This window comes from Sceloporus occidentalis, unplaced genomic scaffold (assembly GCF_023333645.1).
Source record: "Sceloporus occidentalis isolate IW3139 unplaced genomic scaffold, rSceOcc1.0.p SCAF_3, whole genome shotgun sequence".
NCBI classification, from domain to species: Eukaryota; Metazoa; Chordata; class Lepidosauria; order Squamata; family Phrynosomatidae; genus Sceloporus; species Sceloporus occidentalis.
Genome location: NW_028316983.1, coordinates 125,150,309 through 125,170,498, shown reverse-complemented (window position 1 = coordinate 125,170,498; position 20,190 = coordinate 125,150,309). Strand labels below are relative to the sequence as shown.

At 44.1% G+C, this 20,190-nt stretch overlaps 1 protein-coding gene across 2 annotated transcripts; it reads left to right on the top strand.

The window, feature by feature from the left end:
* Window positions 1–3,230: 3,230 nt before the first annotated feature.
* On the top strand, window positions 3,231–16,322 carry LOC149316708 (phosphatidylinositol N-acetylglucosaminyltransferase subunit C-like). 2 transcript variants are annotated; one of them, XR_016280518.1, is made up of 3 exons: window positions 3,231–3,722; window positions 6,199–7,633; window positions 16,237–16,322. XR_016280518.1 is itself a non-coding variant. In XM_089516077.1 (2 exons), the coding sequence occupies exon 2, from the start codon at window positions 6,307–6,309 to the stop codon at window positions 7,198–7,200; it is 894 nt and encodes a 297-aa protein (XP_089372203.1). In that variant the 5' UTR covers window positions 3,231–3,722; window positions 6,199–6,306; the 3' UTR covers window positions 7,201–7,674. The 2 variants fall into 2 exon arrangements, 1 of the variants encoding a protein (XP_089372203.1); XM_089516077.1 differs by lacking the exon at window positions 16,237–16,322 and having other exon boundaries at window positions 6,199–7,674.
* Window positions 16,323–20,190: the final 3,868 nt, after the last annotated feature.

The following is a 20,190-nucleotide window of genomic DNA, read 5'->3' as shown; positions in this document are numbered from 1 at the left end:
CTCTAGGGCAGTTAACAACAACAAATAAAAGGTTAATGCATATAGCGAACCCCTGGGTTTCATCTTTTTCAGTGTGAGATGTTAATAATGCTCAGCTCTATGCTTCAGTTCCATCTAAAGCCAGGAAAGATGTTCTGGTTCTAAATTAGTGCCTAGCATCATCCACACTGGAGAAATAACCCGGTTTGGCACGGCTTTAACTGTCCTGGCTCAAAGGTATGGGATTCTGGGAGTTGCGGTTTGTTGTGTGGCTCAGAGGCCCACAACAAACTCTAACTCCCAGAATTCCATAGCCTTGAGCCAGGACACATTTAAAGTGGTCCCAAACTGGGTTATTTTTCCACTGTGGATGCAGCCATAGACTGAACAAGGGGACCTCATCAAATAAAACATCCATGTTCTTCAGAAACACTGGATGGCATTCCCTTTCAGTTTGGGGCTTTCCAACACAATGCTTGTTTTCTTCAGTCAATGTCCAATTGTCTCTTCTTTGTAACATATACAGCCTCTTTTCCCAAGTTGGCAAGTCAGCTGCACTCAAACTTCAATAGGCATTGAAAGGCTCTTTCTGTGGGTCTGCGATCTGGAAGCAGGGCTCTGTTCCCTCCAGCAGTGGCTGCGTGCCTCCAATCGTGTCCTCCTTCTATGCTGCCAAGAAAGGCCAGGCATCTCCTCCACTCTTTAGGAAAGCAATCCTGGCAATAGAGCTTGATCCTCTCCTCCTCTGTCCTCCGTTCCCTCCCACTCTCACCCCCCCCTCGGTCTTTGGGTGACGCTTGGTTAGATCCAGAAAGGTTTCTTGCCCTCCTCCTATTGGCCACCTTCCTTGGAATGTTCCATGCAGCGTGAGCACAAGGGGGGAGTTCAGAGGGGTCGAGTCACGTGCTCCAGCCACTGAGCCATTGTAAGGGAAGAGAGAGAGAGAGAATATCCGAGAGCATTTGGGGCGGGGCTTAGCTCGGCATTGTGACGTCCAAGGGGTTCGTCGCGCTGATTGGTCACGTCTGCTCCTGCCGCGTCATCCGTTGCGTGGCTATGTGTATAAATAGGGGGCAGAGGCGGAGCCTTTCGCAGAGTGTTCCGTGGCGCATTGGAGGAAGCGTCTGGGTATGGCTCTGGAAGGAAGGGTTCTAGCCCCGGCTCGGCGGTGAAACTCAGTCCGGGGCCCTGGGACAGGCGCACTCTCGCAAGGCCTCCCAGTGGCTTCCATGGCCGAGCCAGGATACTTCCAGAGCCACAGCCCAGAACACGTGGGCTTTTATGGGAGGGAGTCGCTCCGCATTCCTTCCCCCGAGATCTATATTTATTAATGCATCTAGGACTCTCTGGAGAAGGAAATGGCGCTTAGAGTTGGAAGCCATTGGGAGAGTTCTGTATGACTCCTTTAAAGTGTATGGAGACAAGGAAAGGGAATTGCTCAGCGATGTCTTGATTGATACTGGACACCAATAGGATGGAGGGAGTTGTGGCAGTTAAGGCGGTCTCAAACTGGGTTATTTCTGCCATGCAGACGCAGACTAAGAAGGTGGCCACCGAGTGTCCTCACTGCAAAGGAGGACAGACAAGGCACCACAAAAATGTAGGGCCTTGCAAACTAAAAGCTACAAATGCTCCTATATTCATGCTTCTTAATCAGGCTCAAAATGGAGGACCTTTTGAAATAAGGCAGGCCTTGTCCTGGAAAAGGAGGACGCCTGCTCACCTGCCTCAGAAAGCCTTGCCTTTGATGCCGGGGGGGAAGATGCCCCAAGGAGGACAAGCAGCACAACATGGAGGACATTGTTGAGGGGAAACGTAAATTCATTCTTCAAAGCCATGCTCAAAATGGGGGACACTGTCTTCCCGGACAAGCCAGAAATGTAGGCCTTGTCCTGGAAAAGGAGGACGCCTGCTCACCTGCCTCAGAAAGCCTTGCCTTTGATGCCGGGGGGCCAGATGCTCTAAGGAGGACAAGCAGCACAACATGGAGGACATTGTTGAGGGGAAACGTAAATTCATTCTTCAAAGCCATGCTCAAAATGGGGGACACTGTCTTCCCAGACAAGCCAGAAATGTAGGCCTTGTCCTGGAAAAGGAGGACGCCTGCTCACCTGCCTTAGAAAGCCTTGCCTTTGATGCCGGGGGGCCAGATGCTCTAAGGAGGACAAGCAGCACAACATGGAGGACATTGTTGAGGGGAAACGTAAATTCATTCTTCAAAGCCATGCTCAAAATGGGGGACACTGTCTTCCCAGACAAGCCAGAAATGTAGGCCTTGTCCTGGAAAAGGAGGACGCCTGGTCACCTGCCTCAGAAAGCCTTACCTTTGATGCCGGGGGGGGGGGGGGGCAGATGCTCTAAGGAGGACAAGCAGCACAACATGGAGGACATTGTTGAGGGGAAACGTAAATGTAAATTCATTCTTCAAAGCCATGCTCAAAACGGGGGACAGAAAGCTGAAATAGAGGCCATATCTGGGAAAAGGAGGACACCTGGTCACCCTGTATTCATATAGACATCGACCCATGCTTTGAAGGTCCAAAACACGCTGCAGAAATAATCCAGTTTGACGCAGCTTAAACTCCCCTGGCTCAGTGCTATGGAATTCTGGGAACTGGTAGTTGTTTGAGGCGTATAGCTGCCTCTGTCAGAAAGAGTTTTGGTGCCACAACAAACTACAACTCCCAGGATTCCTTAGCACCGAGCCTCAACTGGATTAATTCTTCAGTCTGTTTTGGTCCCAGGTCATGGTCAAAATGGGGGACATTGTCTTCCCGGACAAGCCAGAAATATAGGCCGCCTTGTCCTGGAAAAGGAGGACGTCTGGTCACCCTGCCTAGTAAAGTCTTAACTCTGATGCCAACCAAGCACCACAAAATGGAGGAGATGGAGGAAAATGTAGTTCTTGACCAAAGAGAAAACAAAATACACTAATAGGAATCTAAACTCATGCTCAAAATGGCAGACATTTGGGGATTCCTCCTGGGCAGGAGAAGCCTGGAATGTAGGCCGCCTTGTCCTGGAAAAGGGGGGTCAGACTGGCAGAGGCTCCATCCCATTTAGGGAACTACAATTCCCAGGAGGAGCCTGGCCAGAAGGGGCTGGAGCTTTCCAGGGCTGGCCTTATATGAGAGGAAGAGAATCGGGCGAATCCTGCTCAGCCAAAGAGAGAGAGAGAAAGAGCACTGAGGCCTCACTGGCATACAAATCCCACAATGCAACAGGAGGTGGCAACCAGAGCAGTTAAAGTGGAATAGCAGCGCCTCAAGATTGCCAGCCTCCGCAAATCAGCGCAAGGGGGCGCTGGCGCTGAGGTTCTTTTGAGAGAATGGGCCGCCATAGAATCAAAGAGATGTACGGCTAGAATGGATCAAACGCAGGCGCTTCGCCCACTTCCGCCTCCGGAGAGGCCCTGCTTCCGCCCTATAAGTCTTTCGGGCGGAAGTCAAGGAGCCAGCCTCGCCCTGACGTTGCTTTCTTTTGGCGGAAGTCTCCTAGGAGGCGGTCCTTTCCCCTCTGAATTCCGCCTTTCCTCTTCCATCCGGGACATTAAGGGCCAGGAACAGGCGCTCGTGACGCGAAGGCCACGCCTCCACTCTTCCTGCTCCTCCTGGCTCCGCCCCCGGAGCTGGATGGAGGCGTGGCGCAACAACCTGAGGGTCGAAGATGCTCCGCCCGCTCCTTTCTATCCAGAGAAAGGAAGGGTTCTCTTTGGATTGGAAGGCCATAAGAGCGGAGGAGAGGTAGGCCCTCCCTTCCCAACCCCGATGGAGGGAGAGACTGGCCCCGCAGGTCCGGTTAAGTGCTGGCTTAACGTGGATTGTCGCACTGCGCTCTTATAGTGCTGCTCTTCCACCTTTACTGCTCTGTCTGCCTCCTGTTGCATTGTGGGACTTGTAGTTTAAGGAGGGGCATTTAGAATCCTCAGCCAGAGAGCTCTTAGGCCTCACTGGACTACAACTCCCAGAATGCAACAGGAGGCAGACAGAGCAGTAAAGTGGAATAGCAGCACTATAACAATGTGTTGTGCTAAAAGGTCTGAGGTGCTGAGATTGGCGCCCTCAGCCAATAGTCCCACTCTATTCTGCTGTGGTCAGGCCCCACCTGGAATACTGTGTCCAGCTCTGGGCACCACAACTCAGAAAGGGCATGGAGAAACTGGAGCTTGTCCAAAGGAGGGAGACTAACATGGTCTGGAAACCATAAAGCCCTATGAGGAATGACTCAGGGAGCTGGGGATGTTTAGCCTGGAGAAGAGAAGGTTAAGAGGTGATATGATAGCCCTGTTGAAATACTTGAAGGGATGTCATATTGAGGAGGGAGCAAGCTTGTTTTCTGCTGCTCCAGAGAACAGGACCAGGAACAATGGATGCAATCTCCAGGAAATGAGATTCCACCTCAACATTAGGAGGAACTTCCTGACAGTAAGGGCTGTTCGACAGTGGAACACACTCCCTCAGAGTCTCCTTCCTTGGAGGCCTTTACACAGAGGCTGGATGGCCATCTGTCAATGGGGATGCTTTGAGTGAGAGTTCCTGCATGGCAGAAGGGGCTTGGACTGGATGGCCCTTGGGGTCTCTTCCAACTCTCTGATTCTATGATTCATTTTGTTTTGCTGCAGATTGTTCTTTCCAGGCAAGAATTTCCTGACTGAAAAAAACAAATGCTAGTCATGCTTTTATCCATAGTGTTTGTACTTGACCCTAGAGAGCTCTAGTCCACTCCTAAACTACAGGCCATTCCAAGGAAAAAGAGGGATTGGTGAATTAAATCTGTTAAATTGTGTAATGTAGATGTGCACTTAAGGAAACTGCAGTTCAGGGAAAGGAGCAAGAGAAGTCTAAATATGAAGTCGAAGGCTTTCATGGCCAGCATCCATAGTTTTTTGTGGGGTTTTTGGGCTATGAGGCCATGTTCTAGAAGAGCTTATTCCTGACATTTCACCAGCAGCTGTGGCTGGCATCTTCTCAAGATATCATCCACAGATGCCTGCAAAACGTCAGGAATAAACTCTTCTAGAGCATGGCCTCATGGCCCAAAAATCCCACAAAAAACTATAGAAGTCTAAATAACTCACCGAATGCAAATTCCAAGAGTCATTAGGTTGTATTCATGATGGTTAAAATGGTATGAAACTGACATAACTGCGTTGTGGCAGGTGAATCTGTTGCCATGGTGCGCAAGAAAGAAAATGTAAAGACAGTTGTGGCCTTCTCTCCATTGCTCACGTCTCTGCTTCCTCTTGAAGTGACAGGAGTTGGAAGCCTTCAAGGGATTCCTCTGGAGAAAGTTCTCCTCTGTCACTCCGGCCTGTTACAGACTGCCAAAATAAAGCTGCTTCGGGTCTCTTTGGAGGTATGCTATTTAAATGATGCATACATCTTAAGAATCCGGAAGCTGCACCAAAAGCTGCCCTCCAGTGCTTAGGAATGGAGTGTGGCTTTGGCGCGACCTCCGGACTCTTAGGACCCATGCATCATTTAAATAGCATACCTCCAAAGAGACCCCAAGCAGCTTTATTTTGGCAGTCTCTAACAGGCCTCCGTCTTTTGTTTTTTAAGCACCTTCTGCATTTTGAAGGGCAGCAGAAAGGCAGAGTGATGGTTATTTTTTGCTTACAGTTGGATTGCCTTATTTATTTATTTATGGTGTTTATACCCCGCTCTTCAGCCCTAAAGGCTATCAGAGCGGCTTATAATTATTATTTTTAATTAGACAGTTCCCTGCCCTCAGGCTTACAATCTAAAAAGACACAACACAAAAGGAGAAGGGAATGGTGGTGGGGAAGGGGATCAGGTCCAGCATTTCTTCGCTCCCTCTGAGGCCTGGACCAAGGCAGATGGACTGGAGGGAGGGCTCTGCTTCTTAAGGATAGGCCCGATGGTGCAGGGCATGTCTTTTCACTCCCTCCCAAGCCGGATGGTGTCAGATGCCTTACCCCATCATTGGACTGCTTTTTCAAAAGTGGTGAGGCCTTCAGTACCAGAGGAAAGGACAGTCCTTCTCTTTTGACTAATGCATTTAATGTGACCCAGGTTTTGAATTTTCTATTTTCAGAACCCTATTTTCCATTATGAAATTGAGGGGGGGGGGTTGAACTAGCAGTACCCAGTACCCATTTTCTTCTTTTTCTCGGTAATGGTGATCTGTGACAAAGAGGACTGCCTACATGATCTTGGGTTTGGCAAACTTGGCTTAATTAAGTTGTTTTGCTTTTAGATGCCAGCAATCATCTGGAAAATGAGCGAGAAGTGTGGATATGAGTTTCATCTTTGGTGACGTTATTCCATAAAAGAGAGCCTTGAAGGCAGTGGTTTGACCAGAATCATGTTGTGTCTCCAGCTGGAACGGACCACACGACAGCGCTGGCAGAAAGTGTTATACAAGAGGCAGCCTTTTCCTGATAACTATGTGGACCAAAGCTTTTTAGAGAAGTTACGTAAAAATATCCATGCACGTAAATACCAGTACTGGGCCGTGGTATTCGAATCTGGAGTGGTGATACAACAGCTGTGCAGTGTCTGTGTCTTTGTTGTCATCTGGTGGTACATGGATGTGGGACTGCTGGCTCCTCAATGGTTATTTGGGGCTGGGTTGATCTCTTCGCTAATTGGTTATGTCTGCTTTGATGCAGTTGACTCAGGAATAGGGAGAAGTCAGAGTGGCCGGACAAGGTGGGCTGATCTGAAGAATGCTGTGGTATTTGTGGCTTTCACCTATGGCTTCTCTCCAGTATTGAAGACTTTAACAGAATCCATCAGCACAGACACAATTTATGCTATGTCTGTCCTCATGCTGTTAGGACACTTGATCTTCTTTGACTATGGAGCCAATGCTGCCATTGTGTCCAGTACACTCTCTCTCAACATGGCCATCTTTGCCTCAGTGTGTTTGGCCTCACGGTTGCCTCGTTCCTTACATGCCTTTGTCATGGTGACATTTGCTATCCAGATATTTGCCCTGTGGCCTATGCTACAAAAGAAGCTCAAAGCCCAGACTCCCCACTGCTATGTGGTAGTTACCTTGCTTTTTGCTATGTCTGCCTTGGTGGGTCTGCTGACCATTTCCAGTGTTGGTACTGTTCTTTTTGCCCTCCTCTTGGTCTCAGTCTCATGTCTGTGTCCTTATTGCCTCATTAGGTTGCAGCTGTTTAAAGATAACATTCATGGGCCTTGGGATGAAGCTGAAATCAAGGAAGATCTGTCCAAATTCCTTATGTAGACCAGCGAATCAAGCCAGTATATTTTTAGTTACATTCTTGATCATGTTCATATTGTAGCATAAGTTGATTCATTTTGGTTATAGTTCTGACCACTAAAGGTTCAATAACTCTTTTGACACTCAGAACCAGTCTATTCATCTGGGCCTCTTAGTTTTAAATTATGTTAGTTTAATTTTTGGATGCTGTCAGTTCTGTTTTGCTTTTTAGTTTTATGATACTTTTCATTTTTTAATTTTAGTTTTGATGCATGCTTATTTAAAGAAAACTGCAGAGAATTTTAGATTATGCAATTACAAAAATATAAGTAAATATAATTTATTTCTGGTTCACATAAAAACAGAAATATAAGGTACATTATTTATAATTATTATTTGCAGAGTGGAATGGTGGAAGATTATATGTGTTAAAACTGCAACTTTGTGCCATCAGTAGGTAAGAGAAACCTAAAAATAAATTCATTCAGTCTGCACAAATGAATGCTTATTTTATTTGTATTCTTTAATATTCAGTTATACAGTTAGTGATATATGTAATGTAATTCAAATCACATGAGTATATGTGGCATACCCTGCATCCAACTTCTGCAGCTGCTTTTAAAATGTTCCAGTTTTTTCACCTCTTCTTGCTTTGCACCTTTTTCCTCAGCTTACTTCCACTGGTAGCTGTTTGGCATGTTTAGTCTGGCTCCTCAGCAAAAGCCTGTATTACATAGTCATAGGGTCATAGAGCTGGAAGAGATTCAATGCGGGATCTCCACCTAAAACAACCCCAGCAACTGTCCAGCTTCATTTTGTAGACATCCAGAGAAGCAAGCCCCACAACAATAATTGGTAAAAATGTTGAAGGGTAATAGCCCTAGGACAAATCCCTAAGGTACTTAAGACCCCCTTCTAGTTTTAAGTGCAGCTATTGATGGCAATGCTTTGAGCATTGTTTTCCAAGCATGTATGAAACCATAAGACAGAGCTCCCATCCAGTGACCTTTGTATGGGGATGTGATGAGTGTGGATTGTACTGGGTGTCACTGGTAGGGGGTGACAAGAACACTGTGAGCAAACTACTCTTGTTGGCCACTGAGTAGCACTCACCCCACCACGTTCTGGTGTCAGCAGTGCCATTCCTGCTTTGGGCTGTGCTCACTTCGCCTGCACCTCCCCCTTCTAGAGAAATTGATACACCTTTGTGACATCAGTGTCATTCTCATAACACCCCTCTTTGCCTCACATATTGGACAGAGGAGTCAAAGCCCTGAAAGTTGATTGGCTGAGGCACATTATGAACTAGTTTGTTTTCTTTTCCCCTTCACCACCGTCTCCTTGGGTGGGGAATCACTAGGGGTGTTTGGATGGGCCACACTGAGTGACACCCTAAGTGGAATGACACCATTGCTTCCCATACGTTGAAGGCAGGGGGTACAGCTCAGTGGGCAAAGAACTGCTCTCCTCTCTTGCAGTCACCATCAGGAAGTGCTCTCTTCACTTGCAGTTGCCATAAATCAACATGATTTACCTCAGTGACACTGCTCCCTTTGTTCCACCTTTAATCAGATTGCTAATCAAAATATTATGGGTGACCTTACCAAATGTTTTGCTGAAATCCAGATAAATGGCATTCACAGCATTCCCACCATTTACTAAACTAGTTACAGTACCTTGTTGAAAAACATTATAAGATTAATTGGCAGAATTTGTTCTTGAGAAACCCATGCTGGCTCCTACAGATTGCATTGTTCTCAAAGTACAGTGCGTCCTTTGTTTATGCGAGGGATCCATTCTAGACTCCCCCGCATAAAACAAATAAATGTATGCTTGACGCCCATTTAAATGAATGGGGCTTGTGCATGTGGTGGCGCAGCGGCGTGAGCGCACCATGGGCACACGCCCCATTCGTCCCTACGGGACATGGCGCCCCTTCCTCCCTGTGCAGTTTTCAGTGTATGCTGAAAGCCGCGTAAAGCGAGCCCGCATATGATGCAGGTGCACTGTAGTTGCAGACAGACTCCTGTGCAATCCATTCTAATATTTTTCTTTCTGTTGACATCAGGCTGACTTATTTGTAGTTTCCTGGATCATCTTCTTTTTGCCTTTTTTGAAGAGAGGGACAATGTTTCTTTTTCTCCAGTCCTTTGGCACTTCACCTGTTCTCCAAGATTTCTAAAAAAAAATAATGACAAGTGGTTCACATAGTACATCAGCAAGTTCCTTCAGTACTTCAGGATGCAGTTTTTCTGACCCTGGAGATTTGAAGTTTTTCTCTTGCTTACCTCAGTATATTCTCTCAGTAATTTGCTGAACTACTATCAGCTTTCCTGCCATCCAAGGTCCATGTTTGACTATACACTTCTTTGCTCTGTTCCACAATTGCAAATTTTAGCATTGCATGATCACTTGCCCCTAAAGTACCAACTACTTTCATTGCAGTGACCAGCTCCTCCCTGTTGGTTAGGATCAAGACCAGGATTGCTGATCCCCTTATTCTTTCCTCTACCTTTTGAAATCAGAAATTATCTACAAGGCACATCAGGAATTTGTTGGACAAGCTATGCTTAGCAGTTAGTCTTTCAGCTGATATCAGGGTAATTGAAGTCCTGCATAACTAGTAATTCTTGCATCTTTGAGATAGCTGAGATTTGTTGCTGCAAGACATAATCTACCACCCCTTCTTGGTTTGGTAGCCTGTAATGAACTCTTACCATAATGTTGCATTGATGTATTTCTCTATTTAATTTTACCTAAATACTGTCAACTGCCCCACTGCGATCACAGATTTCTGTACAAGTGAATTGTCTTTGACATAGCATGCTACTCCCCCTCACTTTTTGCCACATCTTTTCTTTTTGAATCAGTTGTAGCCTTCATTTGTAATATTCCAATCACTGTAGTCATCCCACTAAATCTCATTATGTTTATAAAACCATATTTCCCTTCCTGCATTAGGATTAGGATTAGATGAGCCCTGGTGGCGCAGTGGTTAAATGCCTGTACTGCAGCCACTCACTCACAAACCATAAGGCAGTGAGTTCAATACCTGCCAGGGCTCATGCTCAACTCAGGTTTGCATCCTTCTGAGGTCGCTAAAATGAGTACCCAGCTTGTTGAGGGCGATTAGCTTACAGTTGTAATCCACTTAGAGACTGCTTAGGTGGTATATAAATGAAGGTGCTATTGCTGTTTTAACCTCATCTTGTTTGTTCTCAAACTCTCTTGTTAGTGAAGTTTTGTTTGTTCTCACCTATTAATTTCCTATCAGTTTTTCCATGGCTCCCATTCTCTCCCTCACAACCTTGTGTTTAGAGCTTGCCTTTGGACTGATGTTTGAACTATCATCAATCCTCCAGCAATTTAGTTTAAATTGCCATGCCACTACCAAAGACAATCTTCCCAGTTTTTCTGAGGTGCAGCCCATCTGTAGCCAGTAGTCCTCTGTCTAAACAGTGAGGACAGTGGTCCCAGAAGCCAAACCTCTCCCGTCTACACCACCTACATAGCCAGTCATTCACCTTTAGTATCTTCCTGCCCTTTATAGTCCCCTATTCTTCACTGGCAGAGCTGATGAAAATAACACCTGTGCCTCAAACCTCTTCAGCTTTATTCCATTGGTACACCCATGAATATGGAGAAAGGGGCACTGATTTGTGTTCTTCATAAATAAATAAATAAATATTTTTAAAATTTCTATCCTGCTTTTTGCCAGGCAATCGAAGCAGCGTACATCAAGATAAAATACATTCATATATACATAGTGCCCCCCTTAAAACAAGATTAAACAGTATAAGATTAAAAACTACATACTAAAATCCAATTAATCCAAATATGAGTTTTGATAAGTTGTCAATGACATGCAGGAAACTTGTGCCAGGAAGACAGCACACATCCTGATTCATCTTGTCAGACTGGCACACAAGTGTTTCTGTACTCTTGAGCAATGAATCCCCAACCATCAGCACCTTTGTTTCTTCTTCTTGTGGTTGGTGGTTACCTTGACTCCTTCCCTGGAATACAGTATCCCCTGTTTCTGGTTTCCTGTTGGAGCATCTTCACTATTGCTAGCCTGAAAATGTGGGAAGCAATTACTTTGTTGTAGAGGTTCCCTTTCTATTCTGCTCCTAACAGTGACTTTCTTTCTGGATGTTTCCTCACTGTTACAGGCATCTTCATTTTCCTTGAGAGTTTCTTCCTTTTTGCTTCTGTAGGATCAGTTCTCCCTGAGATCTATGCAGGAAGTCCTCATGTTTTGTGATATATTGAAGGGGCTCAACATGTAGCTATAGTGCACTGACCATCTCTTCCAAGAGAACTACCAATTTGTACTTGTTGCAGGTTAGTGATGTTTTCTGGAAAGAAGTTAAACACTGCACATACATTGCTTGTACATTACAGCAGACAACTATGGATACTTCTGCCTTCATCTATTATGTTATTTTCTCTCTCCTGCCTCTCTGCTCTATGAAGTCACACTACTTTTCAGTTTTGGCTGGCTCAGCACTGCCTCCAAGATAGGCAAGGATCTACCCTTGCAGACTGTCACCATTGCAAGGGTTTGCACTTGTACAGATCATTATGGCAGTGAAGCTGCTCTCAACTCCTCTTCTGCCACCTCCTCCACCACTCCCGCTGGGAAGAGGCCACTGCTGGCTGCCACCTCCAGCATTACTACTGCCAGCATAACCTCTTGCCTCATATGAGTATGTAATCCCCCCACCACTGAAAGGTAGTTCAAATGGTTCTCCTGTGTTCTACCTCAGACACCACATAGAGACTCCTTATGTGTTTCAGGAAACTGGGTTTTGAAACTCTTAACCATGAGATTTTTGCTGGGATCCAGTTTGCACTGATCCAGTAAGCACTGATTGAATGAGCCAACTGGACTCCATACGAAAAGATAAATAGCCTGGTCTTTACAACTGAGAAGGCCCTGTCCTGTGTTCTAGCCACCCTTACACCTGTTTAGGAGAAAAGGACAGTTTCATTTAGGTTGCATTTTGATAAGAATGTATGAAATTTGAACTTCCTGAATAAACATACATCAGAACATAGTTATCCGCTGTTATTCACATCTCTCAGAAATTTGTGGTGCAGTGCTTTCAACCAAGTTTTTATAAATGTGAATCTAAGCTAGATAATATAAAATTAAGAGTTTTTTTGTCAATACTTTTTGTTCCATTAACTCTTAGCATCACACTTAGTGCAGAGACATTTTTGATAACACTGCAGGTTGGCTGAAGGCTTTGCTCCAGCTTATGCTTCCTGGCATAATTTTCAGAGCAGCTTTCTTGTAGTTCTCCATCTAAAATTCAAGACATGCAACAAACTGTGTTCACTGTTTATTGGAAGAAATGACTGCAGAAGATTAGAGCATGTGTACTGAATCTGTAACCACTTAATGAGAGTGGAAAGAACATGTCTGTGGATGTGAAGAAAGATCACATATATACAGTAGTTACTTGCGGCATCTACACCTACCTTCTAGTGGATCAAAGATTACAGCAGTAGAGGGAGCTCTAGTATACTATAAATACAACTGGATAGGTGAAATAATAAGTACCTGAAATAGAAATGAACTATGCATGTACTGTTAACTGCCACATTCAGAAAAAGAGAAAAATGTAATACAAAACAGACTGTGCAGTCTTTGTTCTCTTCTTAGACCTGGAGAAAGTCTAAAGACACTCAGCAAATTAGATAAGAACTCTTTTTATGATAACAGTTTCAGTTTTAACTCAGCACTTTTAATACATTTTATTCCACACTAGCTATCAAGTACAGAATTACTATCTTTGTTCATTAACACAGAACACTACCACGTGTATGGGGAACCATCATGACTGGCTCATAAATGATCCAGACTGTTCTCTGCTGCCCCAAAAGGCAGGAGTCCCATTTCTGGCCTACAAGGACAAGGTTGGACAAGGTTCTGGAACACATGGTGGACTCCCAACTCCAGAAGTTTCTAAATTAAATGGATTAGATCCATTTCAATCTGACTTCAGGCCTTGTTACGGTGTGGAAACAGCTTTGATTGCCTTAGCAGATGACAGATGCAGAGAGCTGGACAGGGAGAGTGTGTCTCTCTTGATTCTGCTGGACCTCTCAGTGGCTTTTGATATCTTTGACCACAGTATCCTTCTGGGCTGCCTCTTTGAGATGAGAATTGGGGGCATCCCACCACAAATGCTATGCAGTGGTTCCAGTCTTTCTTGGAGAAGCAAACTCACAAGGTGGTGCTGAGGACTCCTATTTAAAGCTTTGGCCCTTAGAGACCCTCAGCATTCTGTTTTGCCCCCCATGCTGTTTAACCAATGACACTGCAAGGCATAGCCTTCAGAATATTGTAAAAGTCTATGAGGTGAAACTGTTGAATGCACACATTATCATCACATCTCTTCACCCAGCTGATCCATATCCAGGAAGGGTGAGGAAAATAACAGGGATGAACAACTGATTCTGGAGATGGTGACATCAAGAAAAATTTGGATTCTTGGATCATGGAAAGGGTACTTCTGGCAAGGGATGGGTTGCAGATCACATTGGTTGGCCGAAACGTTTTTGCCAACAGTCTCAAAAATATGATCAGGAGGGCTTTAAAATGAGTTATGTGGGGGAGGGAGACAGTATTTTAGAAGGCAGGAGTACTTTATTTATTTATTGTGGTATTTATACTCTGCCCTCCATCCCTAAAGGCTATCAGAGTGGCTTACAATTATTATTTTTAATAAGATGGTTCTCTGCCCTCAGGCTTGCAATCTAAAAAGACATCAAGGGGAAGAGATAATACTCAAACTGTTATAGAGATAACAAGGTAAATAGTGCAAGGACCCAAGAGTGAGAAAGGAAAAAATTTACACAGGGAGCTGTGGGGGGATGTCCCATGGTCTTAGATGTCTTTACACTAATGCACAGAGTATGGTAAATAAACGAACTTGAACCCTTAGCACAGAAACAAATATGATGTAATAGACATGACTGAAACCTGGTGAGATAAGTCTCATGACAGGAATGTAGTAATAGAATGGTATAACCTTTTAAAGTGAAATAGGCCAAACAGGAAAGGAGGAGGTGTAGCATTATATGTCAGGGATGTTTACACCTGTGAAGAGATCCTGAACTTAAATCCTGGAAGCCATGTGGAGAGCAACTGGATAAAAATTAAACAGGAGGGAAACAACAGGGATGTTATGGTGGGAGTCTACTACAGAACTCCAGGTCAGACTGAGAAATGGGTTGGTGCCTTTCTAAATCAGATGACTACACACTCAGAAAGGAGAGATGTAGCAGTGATTGGTGATTTCAACTATCCTGATATTTACTGGAAGTCAAACTCACCCAAAAACATAAGGTCCAGCAAGTTCTATAAAAGACTATAAAATATAGATTTAAGTTAGAAATTACTTAATCATATTCTACCGTTAGTCATACAAGCCTGTAATGCTTCCTGCTATTTAAAAATTGTGTTTACATCTGGAGATAATGGGCTGTTTGAAAATGAAGATAAAAAATTGGAAAAGATCATCTTTTAAGTTCCACCCAATATAGATATGAGAATTTGACCATTGTTTGACTTTTGTTTCATCCATTGCACCACTTTTGTTTTGTAGTGCATCAAATAAATTTAAATGTTTTTAATTAACCAGTTAAGCTCAAAATAATTCATAGATTAAAATATGTAACTGGTTGCTATGTGCAATAGAAAGAACTAACATAAGAAAAGAAAACGTGACGATTAGTCTTTTCTGATTCTAGCAGTGAGACAATATGTGCTGTGTTGCTGCTGAAAGTAGATGGCAAAAACTGGCAACTACAATCTTTGGATGTTTGCTATTTAGTAATAAAGTCCAGCATAAAACTAATTGTCAGAAGCCAGAAATCTGATCAGTACCAAATCTAAACACTAATGGAGAAACATATGAAATGAAGGAAATATTCAGTTTGGACTGAGTGGGTGATAAAATGACCATGTTACAGTTTTAGCCAGCTAAAGGAAAACTTATATAAAAACAACCACTTGGTTAATGACACATGAGGAAAGAATTTCTTTTTCTTAAGGGAAGCCCTTGGAAATAATGTGAATAATATGAGCTCTGATTTTGTCTAACTGGTCACAAGTTAAACCTGGCAAACCCTGACATCTAAAAGTGTGTACAACATGGATCTGATAAAAGCAAGCTGTTGCCTTTGAACAACAGATGTTGCCGTGGCCACCAATTGTGGAGGCCTTTTAGATGCCCCTGTGGTTCCCAGAAAAGATATGATTCATCTACTATTCCCGCCAGACTCCACTCCTCTTCTGAGGCAGTCTATTCTATGATCAAATAGTACTGTACTTACATTAAGATTATTATAAGATTATTCTGATGCATAAGAGGACAACATATTTGCTACCCTGACTTCCAGAATAGGCCATAGGATGGGTTCTCTCTGTGCTCGATCAGATTTCATGACATCATAGAATCTTAAGAGTAGGAAGGGACCACATGGGTAGTCCCTTTTGTAGTTAAGCTGGTGAACTGTGGGTTAAACAGTGTTATAGTTAGGTAGCTCAGTAATGGGTTGACAGACAGAACTCAATAGTTGCTCTTCATGCTGGAGAAAAAGTGACTAGTGAGGTGCTTCAGTGGACCTGGTGTTTTAACAGCCATGACTGAAATGATGGAATAGAATTCATGCTTATCAAATTTGCAGATGACAAATGTGGGGAGAGTTAATACCCCAAAGAATAGGAACAGAATTAAAAATCATCTTAACAGACTAGAGATATTGGAAAGAAATACCAATTTAGGGGTTCAAATATGATATGGACTAACAAAAAGAATCCTTCATAAAAATTATTAACAGACTATGGTACAATATTCTCACCACATACCAAATTTTGTATGAATGGATAATGATAAAAAATCCAAGCCTGGAGTCTTAAATAAGATTTACCAACCTTGTAGGCACTAAACTGAATTAGATCAGCCTGCTAGCTTTCAAAGGTGCATTAGATTTGAGGGTGGGGCCAGCATTTGACTTGGCTTCTACATTCTTTATGTCTTCCAGCTGGACAGAAGCAGAAAGGGTGTGGACTGTAAAGGGGAAGAACTGGAGCATGCATTGAACATTTATTGAACTTCATGAAACTCCTTCCACAAAAGAACTTTTACAAGTGTGGAACTTGATAAAGGAGATATTAAGAATTCTGTGCATTGGATGCCAGCACCTATGCTTCAATGAAATCCTTCTGGAAAATGAGTGTGTTCTTTCCTTTCCCAGTGGGCTAGATGCTTGCTGTATCTAGCTGCAGTGAAGTAGAGACAGAAAATTCTTTTTCAGGCATCTCGGAGGATTTCTCCTCTCTGGGTTCTCCCTTCAGCTCTTTTCTAATCATTTTCAATACATCATGTACTTTGATGATGCTGCTGACAACATTTTCTTGAGAAAGGGAAAGCTTTGAGATACTGCAGGAAAGTTTTCACAGTGCTCATATACAAAGATCACTGACAGGACAATTGCATTTTCTTGACATGGAAGTTTATCACACTGAAGTTTCTGGATGTTTTTGCGGCTCACATCCGACGTGACTGCGGGTCCAACTATGCGAATTCATGTCATAACATGAATGTGTTATCACATGTGATCTATTTCTATGGGCACTCCTTCCGTGGTGCTACTGCAGTGAATCCAAAGTGACTCCTCATTTTGGTGAATTCGTTACAAAAGTGAATTCACAGAATTCGCATTCAAGCTCACTTCAATTTCACTCCAAATTGGTCTAGTGTGGAATGCAACTTTGCTTCTGTTCCAGTACACACACACCCCAAACCTCCAAAGAGGCAAATTTCCCATGATGCTCCACTGCAATTTTGCCCCAATTGCTAGCATTGATCAAAACGGTAGATGACAGGGATGGAGGGAATGAAACAGGAGGCTGGGAGGAGACATGGGAGCAACGAAAGGGCCATCAGAGGCTGGGGGGAGCAACAAACTCCAGGTCCCCGAATTCCAGAACCTCAAACCAAGAACCCCACAACAAATTCCAACTCCCAGAATTCCATAGCACTGAGCCAGGACAGTTAAAGTGGAGTTAAACCAGATTATCTCCCCAGTGCGGATACAACCAAAGAGAAGGCAACCGTTACAAAGGGAAGGAAAGTGGATTGGATTCAGGGAGGTGGTACTTTAGGGAGCATGGAGAATAATTATAATAATTATAATTTAAAAAAAAAAACAAAAATTGTTTTTATAATAATAATAATAATAATAATAATAATTTATTTTTAAATAATAATAATAATAATAATAATAATAATAATAATAATAATAATAATAAATTAGTTTGCTGAGGCACCACGGCTCTCTGGCAGAGAAGGCTCATCTCAGGACACTGCAGTTCCCAGAATTCCATAGCACTGAGCCAGGACAGTTAAAGTGGAGTCAAACCGGATTATTTCCTATGAGTAGGCAACTGTTACAAAGGGAAGGAGAGTGGATTGGATTCAGGGAGGTGGTACTTTAGAGAGGATGGAGAATAAGGGAAACTGGATCATTTCTGCAATCCTCCAAAATGGGTCTCCTTCAGATCCAATGGATTTACTTCCAAGTAAACCTGCAGCTTCTACACTGATTATTTTTCAGTGAAAAATAATAATTATAATTATAATTCCTTAAAAACAATAATAAATGGATGGAGGCTCTGACATGGAGGATAGATATAGATGTGGTGGAATGGATGAGGAGAATGACAGGAGAATAGATGTAGATGTGGCTGAAATGGATGGGGCTCTGATGCGGAGGACCCTGTTTGGTTGCCAGGGATGGGAAAAGAGAAAGTAGGAAGAAACGTGAAGCAGTCATTCACGTGAGGCTCGCATTCACGTGAAAGTGGAACCAGGCTCCCTTCTTAACCCCGGAAGTGCAAAGGTTCACGATGCGTTTAGAGCCCCACTGAGCATGTGCAAGGGTCCCAGTTTGAATCACTGAATCTGCATGGTATGCAGCAGTGTGGTAATACAATGTGCACTCACTCCACTTTGCGTGAATCCGCATCATGTGACTTGCCTTGGATTCAATTCCCCCTCGATTCGAAAGGGCAACGGAAGGGCAACCAGGTGATCACATTATAACATGAATTTGCATAGCTGAACCAGGAGTTCCCTCCCCAAAAATTACAACCATAACCATAGAATCAGTCTTATTTTACACAGGTTCACAGATGTTCCAGTAAAGAACTGCACATTGTTTTGAAATATTAGTTGGAGGTCAGACATTAACATTCCTCTTTCAGAGTGGTAAGTCTTAATTGCTACAAGTGAAATCACCTTAATATCACCTTCATTGCTATAACCAGTTGACAAGGTGATCAGTGATCAGGTGGAAGCTGCCATAGGTCCAGATTAGATCAGGTTCTATTCTGATTGATCACATAATCCACCTTTTAGACAAGTTCTCATCGACTGCTTCAGGTTTTCAGTGGCTGACCTGCTATAGTCCATCCAAGATGACATTAAAAAGGGACTTAGACCCAACATGGTTATAAGGCAAGTGTCTGCCATCACGTTGGTTCTGCTCCATATGAAAACAGCTAGAATGGCGGCCATCCTCACATTAAGAGGCTGTTGAGGGGAGTTTCCAACAGGGCCAGCTCACCAGACATCATTTTCCATCTTGGGACGTGAACACGGTCTTAAAGGCGCTGATGGTTGAGCTGATCAAGTCCCTTTGGGAGGCCTTCCTCAGACACCTCTCCCTCAAGGTCATCTTCCTCATGGCCATTACCTCCGCCAGATGGGTGTCAGAGCTGGGGCCCTGTATGTTCGTAAAGACTTGTGTATTTTTAGGCCAGTCTCAGTGTACCTTCGTCCAGACCCTACCTTCGTACCTAAGGGCAACTCAGCCTTTCAGGTGTCACAGGACATTCTCCTGCCCTCATTTTGCCCCAATCCTAAAAAAGGACTTGGAAAAAACCTGGCACACATTGGATGTGCGCAGAGCCCTCAAAATCTACATCAAGAGGACTTCAACCTTCAGGTCATCTGAGATGATGTTCATTTCCTTTCTCCTGGGCTGTTTGGGGTGCAAGGTATCTGCCTCGACTCTGAGTACGTGGATCAGGTCTGGTATTCAAGAGAGCTACCGAACTCTTGATGTCAGTCCACCCGAGGGGGTGATGGCGCACTCAACCAGGAGTGCATCTACCTCTGCGGCCCTGGCCACTAGTGTTTCCCTGTCAGACATTTGCAGGGCGGCCACATGGAAGTTGCCTTCGACCTTCATAAGACATTACAAACTGGACGTGTCTCAGTCCGCTGAGGCGTCATTTGGAAGGAGGGTCCTCCAACAGATTGTGTCGGGGGCCACAGTCTCCTAGCAGCACCTCCCTCCCAGTTCGAGAGGGCTTTTGTAAATCCCAGAATTTACCCTGTCTGCTGGGAAAACGAGCGTTGGTACTTACCCGTGATACGTTCATTTCCAGCAGACAAGGGTCCTAACATCCTGCCCACCCGGGTGCTGCCTGCGGCCTCCGACCCTAACTGTTGGTGGACCTGCCTTGTTCTTCTTGTTGCTGGATTGGTTTTTCTGAGTTCTTGTTGGTTCTTGGACTAGTTTTTTCTAAGGTGTTCTAGTTAACCCTTAGCTGATGTTACTAAAGTTCAGTTCCTTGATTTACCTTACTAGTCGCTTGGCTTGTTATTGACTGAGGCCCAGGGGGGCTAGCTCCTCCCTATATAGGGGCTGGTCTTTTGTTTATTGTCCCTGCCTACAGGAGCGAATAGGAGGCATTAAACCCAGAATACAGGATGCTAGGACCCTCGTCTGCTGGAAATGAACGTATCACAGGTAAGTACCAACATTTGTTTCTGTTTGAAATAATCCCCACATTCACCTTGCACTACTCTTAACCTGTTACCTTCCTCACCCAGAGTCCCAATGTGACCCAGGTGGGTAGGGGCGGCACACAGTACGTCTGGAAGAGGTTCTTTACTTGGCATGTTAGTTTTCTCTATGCAAAGATAT